The following is a 15950-nucleotide window of genomic DNA, read 5'->3' as shown; positions in this document are numbered from 1 at the left end:
CATGACTTGGAGTTAAAATGTCTGGATGGTAACTAGTGCCTGTCTAACACGAATAGGAAAAGAGCGTAGGTCTTCATCCTAAGGTGCTGTTTCAAAGGAAATATTTCCTATTTTTCCTATTTTCAGTGTGGGAAATTGTGAAATACTGTGGATAAAATGTTGCTCTGCTACATTGAGATCCAAACAGTGATTTTTCTGGGGGGTTTCTCTGTAAAGCCTGTCCAGAAAACTCATTGGGTTTTGTTTTCGATGTAATTGTAAATAGGTGAAACTGTGTGTTGTCTTTTTGTATCTGAACCTGAATTCAATGTGGTGAGAGCAGGGGCGGAGGGGGCGGATACGCCGCAGGATGCCAACCAGTTTTCCCTGACTGGAACCCGCTGCGCGTTAATGAATTGTGAGAGTTACAGCCTGGCTGAGGTGCTGGAAATGAATGGAAATCAATGGGATCGGCATCAGCCTCACAAGTGAATGACTGAATAAATGCAATAAAAGGCTAATGGACAACACTATTGCTCTGATCATCACTTTGATTACGGATATTTTTTGTTACAAATCTGAGTACATGCATTATGTAACTTGTAAAACGATGCTGTAGTGGAGACCTTGCTACAACACTATTAAAAATCTTCCCTTTTTGTGAGATAGGAGGTTTGTAGAATAGTGAGATTCTTTTGTATGTCGAATCTTAACCTGTTCCTAATGGTGGGAGTGCTGAAGTAATGTATCTCACTGTGACCTGGTACTTAGGTATTTGCATAAAATGACAGTTCTGTATATTCTTTTGGCTAACTGTAAATATAAATGTTTCATATTAGCATAGTTGAATTTTTGAGGTACAGCCATTTGTGTGAGATTAGAAAAAGCAACTTTATTTCTAAGAACTTGTAAAAAAAAAAAAGTATTTTCAATAAAATTCCCTACCTCACCTCTACTGTGCAGAAATGATCCCATTTTCCTATGTTTAATTTTCCAACTTTGTTTGTTAAACACAAAGAAAATCCCTTTTCAGTTACTGGCAAAAAAAAAAAATGATTTTCATCAATCCAGTAGTGGAATGCTTGAACGCCTGAAGCTAATTTGCTTCCTTTATGTTCTGGAAATCAGGTTGAGAGCTTGAGGTTTTTAAATAGGTTAGGGGTTTTTTTAAGGGGTGGGGGCGGAAAGGGGTGAAGGACTGTGTGCCAAGACCCTGCAGAGGATTTCTGTAAGACCTTAGGGGGAAAGGTTGCCAGCCCTTGTTTTGCAGTGAGGAGATGGAGCGAACGCTGTTTGCTCTCTTTAACTGGGATGTAAACGCACATTCCCAGAATCCGCTCTAAAAATAAATGCTTTAAGAGATGTAAGTTATGCTGAACTGAACTAGCTAATTAATTCCTCCTTTCTCTGAAATGCTTAACTCCTTACACTTAAAAAAGGAAATAATTAATGCCAGGAGTGTTCTCTCACATTGCTACTGGGAATGACTCTTCTCTGGCTTCTGCAGTGGATATAGCAAACCCAAATCACATTTTTAGCCTTTAAATTTCCAGTACTTGGGTTTGATTGCTTTATATTCCTGTAACACCATTTTTCTTACCATACTTCAGTGATTGTGTTCTGTGACAAACACCTGTAAAATTCACTTTCTGAAGCTGTCTCTCACACTGGGTGCCTGGGGGAAGGGGAAGGTAGAGGAGAAAAGACACTGCTGTCTGTGCCAGAAGCCTTTGCTCAAGAGAAACCTTGGGTTGTTTTACTTCTGTGCAAGACCAGAGTTATGACAAAAAGGGCTAAAGAAAATGGCACTAGTAAAAAAGTACCAATTTTGAACCCACATAGTCTCAGAAGACTGTTTTCTGGACTCAGCGTCTGCTTCCTTGAGAAGGAAGGTTGCAGTGTGTATTTTGTTTGAGGTGCAAATTTTTAAGTCCTATTGCCATTTGCAGTTTCTTGCTCAGTGTAATATAGCTGGGCAGGCATGCCAAAGAACCTCCCTTCTCCTGAGATTTGAGGGATAGCTTAGACCCTTCCATATTACTGTGGAAAAGAAACAGGTGTCCTCTACAATAATAGGAGGACAGTATAGATTCAGATTGTCGAATTTAAACTCCAAATCTTGAGTAAATTTGGCATCCTAGCAGAGTGGTCATACCTACTGCTGGGCAGTCTGCTTACTCTGTAACTGTTTTTTGACGGTTTTTAGAAATGAAGACTGTACTTGCTCTCTTTATAACAGCAAAGCTGTTTAAATACTATAAATAATACAGTATTTATATACTGCTCAAATACTATAAATAATAAAGGAAGTGTGACCTTCCTCACTGAATCACTTTTCATTCAAAATGAAGGTTTCCAAGGAGGTTTTTAAGGTTTCTCACCCTTCCCCCACATTACGTCAGATATCTTATTACAGGTATCAGAATTAGCAGGAATTTGATGCGAAAATCTATGATCTCATTATGTGAGAAACATGCAAATTTAGTCTTGTTTTAGAGTGTTCTACTAGACTGGGTTCAACCCAGGACCCAAGGCACCCTAAGTCAACATAGGCCCTGGTGTAGCTGTGCTGAGCACAGGGCTGTCGTGCAATCACATCTCCCCTGTTCTCCAGCATGATTAAGCTGAAAGAGCCTTCTTGCAAGTGCTGGGCTTGAACAGCCACTTCATTCTCTAAGTCTGGCTAAACAACAGTGAAAATGGGCTTTCATGTTTTGATTCAAAACTCAGGTTAACATTTTACAAACCTTTCAGTGGGAGACTTCTTCTAGTATAATTATCTGGACTAAACAGTACATTAAAATTACAAATAGCTAATAAACTTAAAAGCCTTGTCATATCCTTGTAATCCTAAAGCATTCTAATTCTCACAGTTTCAGCTCAATTTCATTGATTGCATGCTAAATAAAAACTCATATTTACTTTGCAGCTTTGTTGGAGACACTACCTTAACTGAGAAGAATTAATATACACCATGCATTATGTACATCCCACTTGAGTTTGCATGCCAGGGTTCCTAAATTTATTCTGCAAGATACTCTAACATGAAGTTGCCATAGATTTGTGGCATGAGCACCAACTGGTAAATCCTCAACATGGGACTGATAACTGTGTGAAGAGTACTGTGATGTTAGGCTTTCTCTGATACTGGCAAAATGTTCATTGTTATGTGACATTATACCTACACAAACTATTAATAAAGAATTTTGCCAGAAGTACTGATTTCTCTTTGCATTTATAAAGTTTAGACCAACTTGCTGAAGTCAGATTACTGGAATAAAATGATGTTTGAAAGCTATTAGCTATTTATCTACCTGAAACGTTGAGCACTTTGGGGAAAGTTGATTTTATAGAAAACTTAGAACTTCCTTCTTTCCTTTTTGTAAAACCCTGATTTCCATGTTAGTGCTGGCAATGAAGTCAGGGGCTTTAATTAATTCTTGAGAGCTCAGCCCTTAAAGTTGCTGGGCTGAGCTTTATCGCATCTCTTCCTGCAGCCTAGATGCTCAGAAAGGCAGAAGGATCACCCCGTTTTGATGCAGTGAAGCCAATTTTTGGGTTCTACAGCTTCATTCCCCTGAAATTTTAAATTTGAAAAATACTCAGGAATAATACTAGTTCCTGACCTTTTTTGTTTGTTTTATCAACATACAATAATGTTCTTTAAACCTTATTTAAATTGTGAAGTTACTAGTAGCTAGTTACACTAACAGTAACAATGATTTTTGCAGTGCAGATGAAATCATTACACATCAGCTGATTACATAGTGCTCACTTAAGTGTTTCTCAAAACAAGTTTCAGAATCAAATTTGCTGTTCTGTTTCAGATTGAGGATACTGACAAAGAGCAGTGGCCTGTCTAGTGATTCAAACAGGACTTTACAGCTTATGCAAAGGAGAGAAAGGTAATGCTTGTGTGCTTTTGCTGCTCTGCAAGCAGAAGGGTGAGAATTCCAACACAGCACTCCGAACACAGAGATGAAAGAGTAGGTTGAGGGGGGATTGTACGGCTGTGTCAGTACCTGATGGGGGCAGGAAGACAGAGCCAGGCTTCTCAGTGCTACCAGTGACAGGACAAGAGGCAATGGGCACAACTCGACATACAAGACAGCCTGTTCAAACATAAAACCAGTTTTACTGTGAGGGTGGTTGAACACCGGAATGTGTTGCTTAGAGAGGCTGCGGAGTCTCCATCTCTGGTGATGCTCAAAGCCACCAGGGCCTGAGCAACCTGCTTCAGCATACCCTGCTTGGAGCAGCAGGGTTGGACTCAAGCAGCTCCACAAGCCCCTGCTAACCTCAACCACTCTGTGACCTCGAGGTCTGTAAAATGCACTGCCTTGTAGAGGAAAGACAGTCACAAAGGCTAGCTTCATAATACCAGCCAGACTAGGAAATTATCTGGATGTAAACTCAATAATTAAAGCTGCAGACAGGTACACCGGGTACCTCATCATTATCACTACAGTATCTCGAGTGGCATTCCAACTTACCTTGCCTGCCACACAGCAGGGATGGAGATGTGGGGGCCTTTTCTCTTAAAGTCTCTCCAAGCACAACAAATTATGGCCGCGTTGGACCACTCCAATAAGCACAGGTGTTGCAAAAGATGTTACTTTAATCATACTGCTGGCTAATAACACAAGTGTTCCTTGTACACAGCTCTCTAGTAATTTCTGCTGTCACCTTTAAGTCCAGTTCCTTCGGATCTTTTTTCAAAAGAGGAGGTTTTTTTATCCAGAAAATGTACTCTCATTTGGCAAGACTTTTGAAAAAGTCATTGTCTTCCTTTCACAAAGGGATGGTCCAGCAACTGCAGGGCAGAAGGGCGTTCATGTTGATCTCTGCATTGAGGGTTTGAAAAATCAGTACATTAAATGAATATGCATGCCTGTGATGTAATTGTTTCTAAAATCTAAATGCAAACTCAGCCTTTTTTTCTATATACGGTCCACAGTTTTTTCTGCTTGTTGTACTATGGGCCACAGGAACAGTAACCATGCCATACCAGTTGTAACTGGGGATTAGAAAACAGGCTTCCTGCCTCTAAAATGACTGCCATACCCACTAAATAACATGCTTCTCGCTAGAACTCAAATCTGGTCTCCAGAGATACGTAAAAGACTGCTATTAATTCTATAAAGACTACGCATAGAGGTCAAGAACTTAGCTCTTGAAATTAATAGCCCATTTAAACATCTGGGACAAAGTTGATATTTAAAACCAAACAAACACTACAGAAATGAGTCTTAGAATTGGTGAACTCTAGTGTGGGGGTTTTTTAAATATAGAGAACTTTATGTTTCAAATAAGTATGTATTTCCTGGACTGGCAGTGAGAAAAGATTTTCCTACTGCATAAGGTAAGAATTAAGTCAAAGCTCTTTCATTTAGAATATTGTCCTCAAAGAACCTTGCCTGACACAGGCCAGACTCAGCCAACGGGATATTGGAACAACAAGGCATGTCAAAGGAATTTATCAAACATTCTCTGAAACTCAGTGGTGCCGTGTTTCTGCACAAAAATTACAGGGAAAGCAAAAGATGAGTATAAGGCAAAGAGAATTTGTGAGGGTTTTTTTATAATGCTGTAGACAATAAACTTCCTTCATATATATTGTTATTTAAAGGCTTTCCTGAAACACTGAAAAACCTATGCATTTACAGTACAGTTCTTCTACATTGTAACATGTAAGAGGTAATGTAAACTCCCATCAACAATCTGCTGTGCAAACTATCTGCATTTCTCCTTCCCTTTTCAGTTAAAAACCTACATACCTGGTTAAGCATGCACGCACAAATTCCACTGCAGCGCTGGAGAATCGATCAGGCAGGGAAGGCATCAGTCCTCTGTGGGCCCCAATATAGAACATGGCTGCTATCCTATCCATGGAAGCCAGTGGTGGTTTCCCTGTTGCCATCTCAAATACGGTGCAGCCAACACTCCAGATGTCCGATTTTCTTCCATGTCCAGATTCATTTATAACTTCTGGTGCCATCCAGTAGGGAGTCCCATGCACAGACTTGAGCATCTCACTCTGTGTGCCACTGAGGCTCACCCAAGCTAAACGCCTGGCGCAGCCGAAATCAATTAGCTTTACTATACCATTTGGCATCAGCATAACATTATTGCCTTTGATATCTCTGTGCACCACACAATTGTCATGTAAATATGCAACCCCTTGCAGAATTTGTTTTGTATATTTACAGAGGACTATTTCTGGCAATGGACCAAAACGATTAATAATACTAGAAATTGATCCACCAGGAACAAATTCCATAAAAATGCTTAAAATGTTGTCTTCCAGACAAGTTGCTAAGTATGTTACAATATTGATGTGCTTCAATGTCTTCAAAAGATCAACTTCCTCATGAAACTTCTGATACTCCTTTTCTGTAGTGAGCTGATCTGATGTATCCAAAACAACCTGCTTTACGGCTATTAATTGTCCCTGGCTTGTCAGACCGCAGTACACCTACAATGAAACTAGCATTTATTAAAATGAAATATGAAATAAAACTGAATATTTACTTATTTTAAAAAGTATCTCTGTGTTTGCCATGTTTCATGTCTCATTGCATCATCCAAAGTCTTTACGTCATTTGTTGAACAGGACAACAGCCAGTAGGGAATAGCTCAAAGACAACCAGCACATCTCAATATACTCAGACATTAACTTACCGTGCCATAGGCTCCCTTTCCAAGGACTTCACCTCTTGTCCACATGATAGGATCTTTGTTAGTTAAACTGCTTCCTGGTAATTTAGTAGATTCCTCAGAGTTTAGCAGGTCACTTTCTTCACTTGATGGCAAAAAGGCTTTACTGTAGCTCTGCTTGAAAGATGAAGGTCAGTATGGGAATAAAGCATGGAGGAAAAGAAAGGCTTCATATTATCTTTACAATTTTTATAAGGAGTAAATTTTACCTGGCATAAGAGTATCACAGAATCACCAGGTTGGAAAAGACCTTTAAGGTCATCGAGTCCAACCATTCCTATCCTATGCTAAACCATATCCCTAAGTACCTGATCTACCCTTCTTTTAATCACAGGGATGGTGACTCAACCCCCTCCCTGGGCAGCCTGTTCCAGGCCCTGACAACTCTTTCAGTGAAAAATTTTCCTAACATCTAATCTGACCCTGCCCTGGCACAGCTTTGTGCCATTTCCCCTTGTCCTATCAACTGTCACTTGGCTGACTCTTCTCTATACATATATATCTATAAAATCATGCCCAGCCCATCAATACAATTGCTATGCTAAGACTGTTTTCAATTATATACCACAATAGCACTTAAGAAGATAATAGCATGACATTTTTTTCTGTTGACAGTAAGACAGACAAGAGGAACATTTAAAAGAACAGGATATCCATCTGCTTACAACTTTTCTGTCACATGGGTACAGTTTGCTAAGCTGAAGGGTGAATATGACTATTGCCTTGCTCTATGTAATAATATATGTATCCCAAGTCTGGGGAAAACAACTGGGACATGACCTCACAAGAAGATACTACTTCAGAAAGTTGGTAATAATTACTCTATCTAGCCATGGTTCTTTCTAGGAGTTATGAGAATGGAGCTGTAATTGGCACCTGTGTCTGCAGAAGCATAAGGAAAGGTATCAACATGTAGTGAAAGACAAAAAGCTACCAGGGCCAAGGAGAAATAGTACTGGTAGATGATAAGTACCTGAAGGTTCTTAGCTGACTTAGGGGCTAGAATCTAAGCCTTCTGAGTTTTAATTTTTCATTAAACATGAATTGAACAGCCTTAAGCCTGTTTGATAAACCAATACTTGTAGCGCATACCTAGAAAAATATCTGGTTGCATTCCAAGATTCAAGGAAATTGCCCTTTTGGATATAAAAGAACCAGTTATAGTGACTTTGCATATTTCTTAGGTGTCAAGGTCTCAAGAGCTTTTCCCTTGCCCAAACACCTTTTTATACATGCTCTTCAGTTAAAATAGCCTTTCCTTTTTATTCACTACAATATCTCATTTTACCTTGGCCCATCGTCTAAGCCTTGACAGCTGTTCTCATCGTGCCTTAGTACCATCTGACTTGTGTTCTGACATGCAGCCTCTTATCATGGGTGCCCTCAACTGGGCATCAGCTGGCCCAAGGGAAAAGGACTTGATCATTAATGAGCACATATTTCCTTTTATCCAAACATGTGTCAACTCAAAGGTCCTAGCAAGTTACAAGAGATTACTTTTACCTTCTCTAGAGCACTATTTACTATTGCTCCATCTCCATTCATATTTTCTTCTTCTTTAGTATGTGTATTTTGCATTTTAGAACCTGTATATTTTATTCTTGAAGAGCTGATGTCTCTTTCTTCAAGCACTAGCAGTTCTTCAGCCAGACAACAAAGTAACTCATCAGTCACATGCTTCTTATCAGCCCAGGACAAAATGCTTTGACTTGTCTGGAAACTAGGGCTTGCAACACTTTCTGTCTGAATCACTGAAAGCTGATTTAATTCATTTGCCAAACCACTGGTTTGAGGTGTGTATTCCCAACTGTGATTTAATTTTTTTGGAGGGGATTGACTTTCCAGTCTGTCTGAAAAGGGCATTGCTTCACATTTTCTTACAGACTTGAAGGAGGCCTGGTCTGATTCCAGTTCTTTGCAGGCATTCACATCCATCCTGCACTGGGGTGCAGAACTCTCTTGGTCTGTCGTTAGTAGAGCATGACTCAGAGCAACACATTCTGTGTAGTCTTCATCACTGAACTGAAGATGATTCTGGCTCCAGGCAGAAGCTCTCTGATTATTGGATATATCCTGACTGTTTAAAGACTGCTCCAAAGAAACTTCTTTAATAGTTGCTAAGTTTGAAAAAAAATTATCTTGCTCAGGTGATTGTGAAAGCTCTTTTAAAAATGTATGCTGATGATCTGTGTTGTCATGAAACAATGTCATGTTCTCTGAAGTCTTTATTTGACAATCTGAATCAGAAGTTGTTACATTACCTTGCTCTGTCTTGCTGTCACTCAACTTGGTACTTCTGTCCTTTGGAATGAAACCTTTCTGCATCTGTTTAGTGCCAGGTATGGTCTTCTTTGGCTTAGAATATGTTCTCTTTTGAGTATTTCTGACTCGGTTTCTCTCTCTCCCTTTACTGCAGGTTGATCTGCAGGTGCTAGTTGTACTTCTCCCAGGTGGGGCAGAACAAACATCTCTATAAAAACTGTTCTCCTCTTGCTCAAGCTCACGCATGTGGGAATAGACGGGAGTTCCAAACATTTCATAAATATCTGGGCCTTTGTCATTTGAGTTTATTTTCTTGAACATGTCACTGTATTTCAGATCTACAAAATCTGGAGCAGACTGTGCATGTGGTAGAGAAATTTGACTAACAGTTTTCTTTGAGATAACTGAATTTCTGCAACTGCAGGAGAAACTTTGCTTTTTAAGTTTCTGAGCACTCTGAGCAAAATGGTCTTTCTTGGCTTGAGAGGAGGTTTTCTGATACTTCAGGGAAGCCTCCGATTTCATGTGTAGCTGTTCCAAAGATGGAAAAAATTGACTCTTGGCATTACATTTTGTGGAAATCTGACCAGAAACAATTAAATTTTCAGATATCTTTATCTTGCTACTCATTTTAGATTTTGATGAATATTTATTTCTATTCATCTTTACTTTACTTCTGTCATTTTCTTTGTGAGCAAGAATACTGCAGCTCTGAGTAACATGTGAAGGCAGGCTACAAATGACACTGTTTTTTGGGGCAGGTTGTTTAGCAATGTGTGGTACCCTAGCTGGTTCTTGTTCAGAGAAAGTAACGTGAACAGCAGGTACAAGCTCACTTTGGTCTTTTGAAGTTGCTTCTGATGTTGCTTCTTTTTCCATTTCAGATTCATAAAGATAAACATTATTTTCCATCTGTTTTCTGGAAGGACCTTGCACTTTTACTGTGGGAATTACTGCAGCTATAGAATTATCTTCTGAGACACAGTATGCTTCTATCACTTCATTTTTACAGGAAGAATCTAAGTCATGATTATCGAGCACAAAGTTCACACTCTCAGTGTCTTCATGTGGTCTATAATCCAGTGTCATCTCTGTAGCACCTTCTCCTTCTAGACCAGTTCTACATGAATTCCTTGTTCTTTTTTCTTGATTGGCAGCTCTGGAGGCATCACTGTTGCTTGACACTGCAAATGTTGTCTGAGCTGTAAATAATCCACAGTTTGTCAAAGTATTACTTGAGCTCAAATAGGGATGACTCTCATCATAGAAACTGGCTTGGGCCACAAGATCTATGTTCTTACAAGCCACCAAAAACTGGTACTTCAGCTGGTCATTCTTTTCAATATTGGTAACTACATCAGCTTCCCTCCATTTAAAATAGCTTTGAATTTCTTCTCTTTTGTTGCTAGGGTATTTATAATAGTTACTCATGCTGAAGTAGTACAGATCTTTCACCAGAGTCAGCTGATCAGAAATAGTAGCCACGATGAGTTCTGATGACTTTCCAGCATGCCTTTTTAATAGATTGTCTAACTGATACTGGTAAAATTTAGTAACTGGTTTTATAGGTTGAGGAACAGAGTTCATAATATTCAAAATATTTCTGATGTTGGTGCTTTCACTGACAACATTATCCTCTAGAGGAGCAAGATGAATTGTTCTTACAGGCTGAAATGTCACTGGTGGCAAATGAAACTGTAATTTCCATAAAAACCATTAATAATGGGCTACAGAACAGATAAAGGTAAAATCTAATCACTAACTATGCAGACTAAGAAAATCAAAATAATATGAAGTATAATATCAAAACCCTGATAAAATACATTAATTTTCTCACATCCATACATTAATTTTCTCACCCAGAGAATTATTTCTAATTATTTCATAGTACAGAAGGTGATATCCTCTGCTATAAGGCACAAGCCATTCTTCATGACTTAAAAGTAACAAGCTCTGCCCACATACACAAATCACTTAGTTAATAACTTGTCAGTTATTAACTACATCTTATGCCACACGGAAGGTTTGTTGCAGGACTTGAAGGGCTGGTCAGTGGCTTCATGTGCCAAAGTTTCTTTCTATCTGTACACTTTGAATGACAGAGCTGCTCTTAAACAAATATTTAAAGTCTTTTTATGTAATCTTCCCAAGTGGGCTGACACCAGTGATTATATTCCCAATGGAACCTCATGTAAGCAATTCTTTAAAAGCAAAACCTAGACTATTCTAACAGAATGCCATTTTATCCCTGGAGAGAACAGACAGCTACCCAAAGCCCAAGTTATATGGCAGCTAATGTAGAAGTCTGGTATGTGGGGGGTGTATATTTTTCTTCTTCTCTTCCTCCTCCTCTTCCCATCCCATTAGTTGAGAGGTACTATATAACTTTGAAAGGAAACAGATCTGAGAATTTCAGTACTTTGTTGTGATTATTCAGATGAATAATGAGAATAACTTTCTGAAAATAATATTCCTGTTCTTTATTTTACAGGAAATGGAGAAAAAATAACTTGTATTTTTTAATGCAAATGAATGCATCAGAAAATAATCACACAGTCACATACTCTGAATGCTCATTTGCATATCTATATTCAACAGCAGTTTGCAATCTGCAGGAAATTTTTGTTTGCATTCCAATGGCAAACTGAGGTTTGAATGTGCCAGGAAAAGCAATGCATGCTGTTTAGAAATTTACAGTTCTGAAGACTTTGGCCAGTCATCATGGCTTTACTATGAATGCTCATTTTATCACAAATGATATGCCTCTAGAAATAAACATGAAATAAAGCTGCTTTAAATCACAATAAGGTCAGCTAAACTATTTTTCTTAAACATTTTTCTCCATATGAAATATTTTTCCCATAGCCCTTTTTATGATCTTCTGTCATAACTCTTGCTATTCCTTCTTCGGTCGTAACTCTTGCTATTCCTCCTGCACTTCACTTTTTGCTATTGTGTTCCATGGTGGGTTCACCAAAGTGTACAACTTATTTAGTGAGTCAAGTCTTTTGCACAAAGGTCTATTAATATCCATAAAATCATATTTTTTCTAAACACAGTAGGTTTGATCTGTTGTAACTTTTAAGGCTAATGTAGTGTGAAGCACTAATACATGTAAAATTGCTACTTTGTAAGCTCAAAAGTTCTGCCAGTCATAATATTTACACTTGTCACAAAATTTCATGTCAAATATATTTAATCCTAATATCTGTTTTTTATTTTCTAACACAATACATTTCAGCAATAATTTAATACCCAGACTGTTCTTCAATTTGGCCTCAATTTTAAATTACCACTCATCTGAAGATTTTCTAACACATACGGATATATGTGTATATAAAAAATAAGTAAAAAAAAAATCACAATCATCAAAAAACCCCTGAAGAGTAAGCAGAGGAAACTACCTGGACTTCTTCTCTATTGCTATTTAAAAGTTTTGAAAGCATGTACTTTTAACTGTGTTCAGTTTTACACATAATACCACCTTACCTCAGATCTCTCGTTCCTGGCTTTTAGCACTGTTATATTTAACCCTTAAAAACCAAAACAAATGAAATGTTAATTTGGTATTTTTAAGCAGACTATATCAATTTATAAATTAAATTCAAATGGTGGGGTGCTGCAGACCAAGAGTGTGATTACAGGATGATGCTATAAATCTGCTATGCGTTAAAAAGTTAAGGAGAAATTCAATTGTGATATTGAATTTTACAATTCCATTTTCTATATAAAAGTATAAAATATTATACTTTTTAAATACTTCGATTCTAATAATTTAAGCAAATATTTTTCCTCAATTTCAGGTGTTTGCTAACTTCAATATATGGCTAATTAATTATGAGGAAAAAAGTGAAAGAGATGTGGTCACGGCCCCACTCCAGCTACAGATAATTACAGTTTACATTTTGTGGGCTGAGTTTCATTATACAGAACAACAGGAATGGTGAAGTCTGTCAGTGCTTCTCTTTATCTCCCTCATTCTGCAAATGCACACAGACACACACATAATTAAACAAGGTCAACAGGGCTGAAGTCTACTTGACATGAAGAAGTCAGACAGGCATAAAGACAACCTAAAGTTGAAAGAAAAAGGACTTCTGTGGCTTTGTCATCTAAATTGATAGCAATATAGAACTTTGTTTTAAAATTGTGACTTTTAAAATTTAACTTACTTTGCTGTATTTTGGCTTTTATTATCTGAAAAGCATCTAAATCCATTAATGATTTTGAAATGTTGGTTTCTGGGCATGATGCCTGTAGCAGAAAGCTGAAGTCAAAGCCCTGCCCTATGTTCTCTTTCTTCAGGGAGATGGGTAAACAAGTGTGATGTCTCATCTGTGATGCTAACTGATCTTTCCTTGGAAAACATGCCACTTGTTGATCTGGCCACGGTCTGGATGTTGGTGCTATGTGTCTAAAAGACATAACAAAAAAAGTAAAATATGTTGTGAAAATATATGGAAGGACAACCTGGGGAAACTCAGTTCAAATAATCACACAACTGAGGGCTACTGTGAACAAGAAGGTTGTAAGATCCAAGAATGCCCAAGTATGTTTTCTTTCTTGGTCCATCTGGAAGCTGTGGCTGCCCTTTGCAGCATAAGACCACAATGCCAGAGGTTGACTACAGTAGGAATTGGAACACATATCCCCCACCTCCCTCCTCTTGCTGAAAGCTGATTGCTTCCAGTATGTAATATTAATGAATCACCAAGCAAGGGTCAGAAGAATTCTGAAGACCAGGTGTGCCTTTGTTATTCATAAACTATACTATGGCCTGCCTAAAAGAATGGCCTCAGATTCCTGACACCTGATTTCTGAAAACCCAATTATGGAAAAAAAATAATACTGTGACTGAAAAGAAATACAAAAATATAATCTAAGTAAATCTTAAAGTCATATGTAATATAATTGTCTGGGTTTAATTAAGTAAAATTCTGATGTAAAACCATATGTTTTTTCATATTGTACCAAATAATTTGTTAATCTAGTGCAACCTACTGCCTCCAGCAACAGCCAGTAATTGATGTTGAAAAACACCACACAACTTATATAGCTGTATATAACATCTGGCACTAAGGAAATCTTTTCTTACTAATAGACTACTACCTGCTTTGTCTCCATGCCTGCATACACAACTGCAAATTGAATATTCATACTACTTACCTGTTTTTTCCTAGACATTTGTATGACTGATGTATTTCTTTCATTCTCTTATCTGCATTCTGAAGAGCAGCAACATTTCCACAACCTGCAACCAGACATTTGTATTTCCATAAAAGCAGTATAATTCACTGACCAGTAGCACAAAGCAAACACAGATGGTTTTTGGCAATATAAACATTATTAAAAAGAAATGCAGGAAGTAACTATCAGGAAACAAAAAAATAAGAGTATGTTTCATTTGACTAAGAAACCTATATATAGTTTCTGTTATAGTTTTTAGAAAGGTGAGAGCATAAATTGAATTATTTATAGTTATTTAGGTTAAGTGTATTAACTGGATGTACCACAAAAAGCAAAGAACATCTACAAAAATTCCAGTTACAGCTCTTGCTTTGGAAGAACAGAAGTATAAGAAAAATACTGACAGAAACTCTTCAAAAGGAGATCATTTAAAACTAGGAAAAATGTTAAAAGCAAGCAAAACTCAGGGCTTTTCAAAGATGGAAGGTAATTCTGGCTTTGATTTCAAATGTTTTTTGGTTGTTGGTTCTGACAAGTGGTTAAATTTCAGATTAACATAATTAAGATTGACTTTTTTCTTCTTCAGATTCCACGTGTTAAACTTTATATGTGTAAAGTTTGGTTAGACTACCTTTTTTGCTTCTCCTCTTTCTTTGTTGGTTGTCAGACATACTGTCCTTAGATGTATTAAGGTCCTTAAACCTGAAAAAATGTTTCATTAATTAATTTCTAATTTGCATGTACAAATCAGTTATTTATATTTCATTATTTCTGAGCCACAGGTAAGACAAAAAGCAACATTTTAAAAGTACTTGAAATTATCAAAAATATCATAATTTAACTGAACATCTGATGTCCTGTCCTGCAAATGCACAGAACCAAACAGTCCAGACAGAGGTTTTTATTGCTAAAAACTCAATGTATGCTATCTTGAAGACACAAAAGCTGCCAGTGTTATTTTGCTGATATCATCCTTACTGTCTGACCAGAAAGTCAACACTTCACATTTGGGAGATAATTGTATCTTTAACATACTACTGAGAAACTAAATCTGAAGTAAATGTGTATCTTTCTCTACTTGGTCAAAGCTATCTCTCAGCAAAAGAAGTTTGATGGCCAAAACTTTCTAAGCACAGAATAGCTCGTACACCACAACAAATCTTTTTGATAGCTTATTCCAAAGAACTCTGAAGTAAACTGGAATCTTTGTATACATTTCAGAGAAGTGTGTAATTTACTTTACACTAGCCAAAACAGAGTTAGCCTATTAACTTTTAAGCAGTAAACTTTTGTTTCTCACTTTAAACTATTGTACTGTGAGAAAGAATATCTTAACCATGAGCATACCTTTCTGTGAGCATCTTAGTACCCCTGCATGTTTAGAAAAATACATTATTCAAACTGGGCTACATTGGTAAGACCAAAGCACCTTAAAGCTCACATTAATTTAATATTACAAACATTTGATATTTTAACTCCTGGTTGTTGAGTAGCTCAAGGAAATGAATAACAGAGCTATTCATTTACCATCTGTTGTCTGGCACCATAAACTGCTGTCCTTCTTAAAAGGATATATGAGCCCTTTGCACCTACGTGAGAGGCTTCAGAGACATCTCCATCAGATTCCCAAATAACAGGAATCCTGAGTATCCTGAATATGGTGAGTAAGTGTACTCTGAATTGTTCACCCGCTCCTATATTATTTTAATAACAATTTTATATGACACTTCTTATCTGAGGAATGTACATTGTTTTATAACTATGTAGCAGCCAGAGTCATAGAATGGTTTGGGCTGGAAGGGACC

General features: G+C 37.5%; 1 protein-coding gene across 1 annotated transcript; it reads right to left on the bottom strand.

Annotated features, from left to right (window-relative positions):
- Positions 1-4663: 4663 nt before the first annotated feature.
- On the bottom strand, positions 4664-15506 carry MAP3K19 (mitogen-activated protein kinase kinase kinase 19; the record flags this gene model as incomplete). The annotated part of the gene is made up of 7 exons (XM_084265670.1): positions 4664-4823; positions 5757-6454; positions 6661-6810; positions 8200-10653; positions 12448-12491; positions 13131-13372; positions 15493-15506. 7 exons carry the CDS (start codon positions 15504-15506, stop codon positions 4757-4759), a joined length of 3669 nt encoding a protein of 1222 aa, XP_084121796.1. The 3' UTR covers positions 4664-4756.
- Between the last annotated feature and the right edge of the window lie 444 nt (positions 15507-15950).

The sequence above is a fragment of the Gallinula chloropus genome (assembly GCF_964237585.1).
Source record: "Gallinula chloropus genome assembly, chromosome: 5".
Lineage (NCBI taxonomy): Eukaryota > Metazoa > Chordata > Aves > Gruiformes > Rallidae > Gallinula > Gallinula chloropus.
This window is presented reverse-complemented; position numbering and strand designations above follow the sequence as displayed.